Here is a 3807-nt window from a genome sequence, read left to right as displayed (position 1 = left end):
ACCTGAAGTGTGTGCTTTGTTCCGCTCACCGCTGCAGGTGATTATGCAGAGCTGCCTGTCGACTCGTCAGCAGCAACTGATCTCTCTCTCCCGCCCCAGATTAGACTTTACTCGCGTTCATGTCCATATCGATCAGATCTAGCTAGTTCTAGCTAATGATAGGACTACCTGCTTATTAAAAGACACCTAAACAATAAGCGTCGCTATGCAACTGGGTGAGGCCACAAAGTATAGCGCAGCATTATGCATTTGTTTACATGCCCACCGGAACCCGGAGGCATTACCAACAGATCAACGCACAATCAACCCATACAGGACATCTCTTTCTCCACATTAAGTGTTAGACAAGAATAGTCCATTCTAATGTCTGTCACATACTCTTTTGTCTGTCACATAAGTGGCGCAAGTTGCGCAACTGATGCGGTATTAAGCTAAACAGAAATTATTTTGAACGGACACTTTGACCGGAGAGATTTAGATTTGCCGGTCTTCAGCATATTTTACCGGTCGTAGTCCGGTAATTACCGGCTAACGGGAACTCTGGTGCAGACCCTTCGCGGTGCATCAGTCTCCTTCTCCATTTCCTCTCCTGCTAAGCCGAAGACCAGGTTCAAGATTACAGGTGCTTTCACCACTGCTCACATTGGACTAGCAGATCATAACTACCCTATGGAGCAACTCCGGGAGAGGTATAAGCACCTCATTGGCCTTCCCATCCGGACCCTCACAAATGTGAAGCCTCTGCTTCTCATTGGAAGTGACCACCCACATCTCGTCACCCCCATTGAACGAGTCAGGTTAGGCCCAAAAGGGGGACCGGCTGCCATTCACACAAGGCTAGGCTGGATGCTGCAAGGCCCAGCCAGTGTTGTCTATCATCTCGCACAACCACAGCAGTGTTTTTTCACATCAGTATCACCACAAGTGAATGAGCTGACGAAGCATGTCGAGATGTGGCAGGTCGACACTCTTCCTTTCAGAAGCGAGAAACTAGTCACACGTTCAAGGGAGGACCAAGAGGCCATCGGTACCCTGGAGACCAAAACCATCGGAGTACAGGTTAACGACATACTCCGTTATGCCACCCCGCTGTTACGCCGGAAAGACATGCCACTCCTTCAAGCTACTAAAGAAGCCGTCATGCACAGTCTACGGAATATAGAAAGGAGATTGGCCAAGAACCCTATGCAGGCTGAAGCCTACAAAGTGGAGATGGAAAAGCTGATCAAGGCAGGCTCTGTCATCAAGTGTGACCCTGAAGTATCAGTAGAGGAAGGTCGTGAGTCGTGGTACATTCCTCACCACATGGTAAGCCATAATGGCAAGAACAAACTGGTGTTCAACTGCTCATTTCAGTATCGAGGGCAAAATCTCAATGACTATCTGTTGCCTTGGCCGACCTTAGGAGCATCTCTCCTTGGAGTCCTGCTACGCTTCCGAGAGCATGCAGTTCCGAGAGCATGCAGTAGCAATCAGTGGAGATATCAAGGGCATGTTCCACCAGGTTCGACTCCTCCCAGGAGATCGAGACCTGCTCAGATGTGTTTGGCGAGACAGCAGTCAAGATCCTGCTGCGGTGTACGAATGGCAAGTGTTACCTTTTGGAACGACGTGTAGCCCCTGCTGTGCTACGTTTGCCCTTCAGCGCCACGTCATCGACCATAGTCAGACAGATGAAGAGGTGAGGAGCTCAGTCGAGAAGTGGTTTTATGTAGACAACTGCCTACAGAGCGTCCCCACCATTGCTGAGGCGAGGCACCTGGTCGACAAGTTACGAGCCATCCTAGCATCTGCAGGCTTCGAGCTGCGTCAATGGGCCAGCAATCAACCAGAGGTCATCAGTCACCTACCAGAAGAGAGTCGCTCTACCAGTGTTGAGCTCAGAACAAGACAGATGTCCCAGAATCCACTCTAGGACTGAGCTGGCTCTTCCAAAAGGATATCCTGGGCTACAAGCATCGTCCCGTGGATTATGGTGAAATCACGATGGGCAACATCTACAAAGTGCTGGCAAGTCAGTACGACCCCCTAGGGCAGCGTTTCTCAAAGTGTGGGGCGCGCCCCACTGGTGGGGTGCAGAGATGTGATAGGTGGGTCGCGAATGGACGTGATGAACGGGAGATTTTTTATTTTTATTTAAAAAAATAAATGTTTTGGACCTCAGGCCGGAATCGAACCTGGGTCCTTTCACAGCACCGCTGCACCGGACCTGCCGGAGCCGCCAGAGCCTCGCAACGGCGGGTGTTTTGGGGGGGTGTTGGGCTTTGAGCCACCACTATTGTGTCTGCTCCTACAATCTGGTGACCCCGACGTGATGAGTGCTGGTCTCTAGGAGTACCACCGACAGCCAGCGGACGAATTTCAGTCCAGGGAAGGACACCTGCACACCGTTGACAACTAAATCAGGACGTCCAGATACAAAGGTGATCAGACACCTGTTGATTGTCAATGTCTGTGATTGGCTATACTACAAACATTTTAGAGTTGTCAGCGGCGTTCTCAGTGTCCTTAGTCATGGTAAAAAATACAATACTGAACAAAGTGTTTGTAGAGTCAGGTAGATGAGTCCTGTACCTAAGGCACTGAGTGTTTGAAGAGTCTGGTATAGAGTCCAGTACCTTTAACTCACTAAAGTAAGAAGGGGCTTAGAGTCAGGTAGAACAGTCCGGACCTAAGGCACCGAGTTAAAGTGCTTAGTCAGGTATAGAGTCCTGCAGCTAAGGCACTGAGTGTTTGAAGAGTCTGGTATAGAGTCCAGTACCTTTAACTCACTAAAGTAAGAAGGGGCTTAGAGTCAGGTAGAACAGTCCGGACCTAAGGCACCGAGTTAAAGTGCTTAGTCAGGTATAGAGTCCTGCAGCTAAGGCACTGAGTGTTTGTAAGAGTCGGGTAAATAGCTATAAGTCCCGTACCTTAATTCACTAAAAAGAAAAAAAGAAAAAAAAGAAAAGTGAACCAGCGAGAGCGTGAGGTAGTTTAGTCCGGCACGGCTGACTCGCTGGGAAAATTCTGTAGACTATAGACTGAATATTATATGTGGGTTTTCAAGAGGAGATACGCAACTTTCAAAATCAATTTGAAACGACCGGATCTCGCAAACTCTTGCTGTGGGGGTGATCTGAACGGCTAAACGTGACGATAAAGGATTTTTTTGGTTTGGGTTAATCTCCTTGTGTCGGTCGCATCTCTATATAGGGGTGTCGAAGCACCGGCAAAGACCAGAATTATCTGTTGAAATATACATCGCACAAAAAAAGCCGGACAGAATGTATAAGGGAATAAACTCTGTGTGATCTTTTTACGTCGAATCGGTGTAATAATTGAGAAAATAGAGCATAGCAGGAGATACACAAGACAATTGCAGAGCTGAGAGCTCCGAACAGGGTGTAACAATATTCTGGGATTGGAACTCTGAATTCAGAATAGAATATAGGACGACAAGATTTGTCCAGTGTATTAATAAATACAAGTAATTTAGTCAGATAATAGATACGAAGTCAATTATGGAAGAAGAGTAGACCCTTTGTTTCAACCAGAAAAAGAGCAAGCTATTCATCACAATTGTATTTTTATGTTATGAATAAAACAAAAAGAAGTAGCCTAAGTGATAAGCAGAAGGGTTTTTGAACGCTTGTCAGTCAGAAGGAATCTATTAATGTGTAAGACAGGGGTGCTTATGCCCTCTTCGGTTTTCAATGTCCGCCATCACGTTAAAACAGAGGATTGGTGGCATTTTCAGTTCATTGCTTACTTCCACACGCCTTTTCCCCTCCTTGTCTCTTTCATGACTTTATTTAATGCATTAGA

General features: G+C 47.1%; 1 protein-coding gene across 1 annotated transcript; it reads left to right on the top strand.

Moving 5' to 3' along the window:
- The first annotated feature begins 437 nt into the window (after positions 1–437).
- LOC117547806 lies at positions 438–3517 on the top strand. Its single transcript, XM_034218639.1, has 2 exons — positions 438–2701; positions 2845–3517. The coding sequence occupies exon 1, from the start codon at positions 670–672 to the stop codon at positions 1615–1617; it is 948 nt and encodes a 315-aa protein (XP_034074530.1). The 5' UTR covers positions 438–669; the 3' UTR covers positions 1618–2701; positions 2845–3517.
- Positions 3518–3807: the final 290 nt, after the last annotated feature.

This window comes from Gymnodraco acuticeps, unplaced genomic scaffold (genome assembly GCF_902827175.1).
Source record: "Gymnodraco acuticeps unplaced genomic scaffold, fGymAcu1.1, whole genome shotgun sequence".
Taxonomy (NCBI): domain Eukaryota; kingdom Metazoa; phylum Chordata; class Actinopteri; order Perciformes; family Bathydraconidae; genus Gymnodraco; species Gymnodraco acuticeps.
This window is presented reverse-complemented; position numbering and strand designations above follow the sequence as displayed.

Excerpts from the sequence above, each read along its gene's own strand:
- LOC117547806 (XM_034218639.1), top strand. The coding sequence starts at position 670 with ATGGAGCAACTCCGGGAGAGGTATAAGCACCTCATTGGCCTTCCCATC.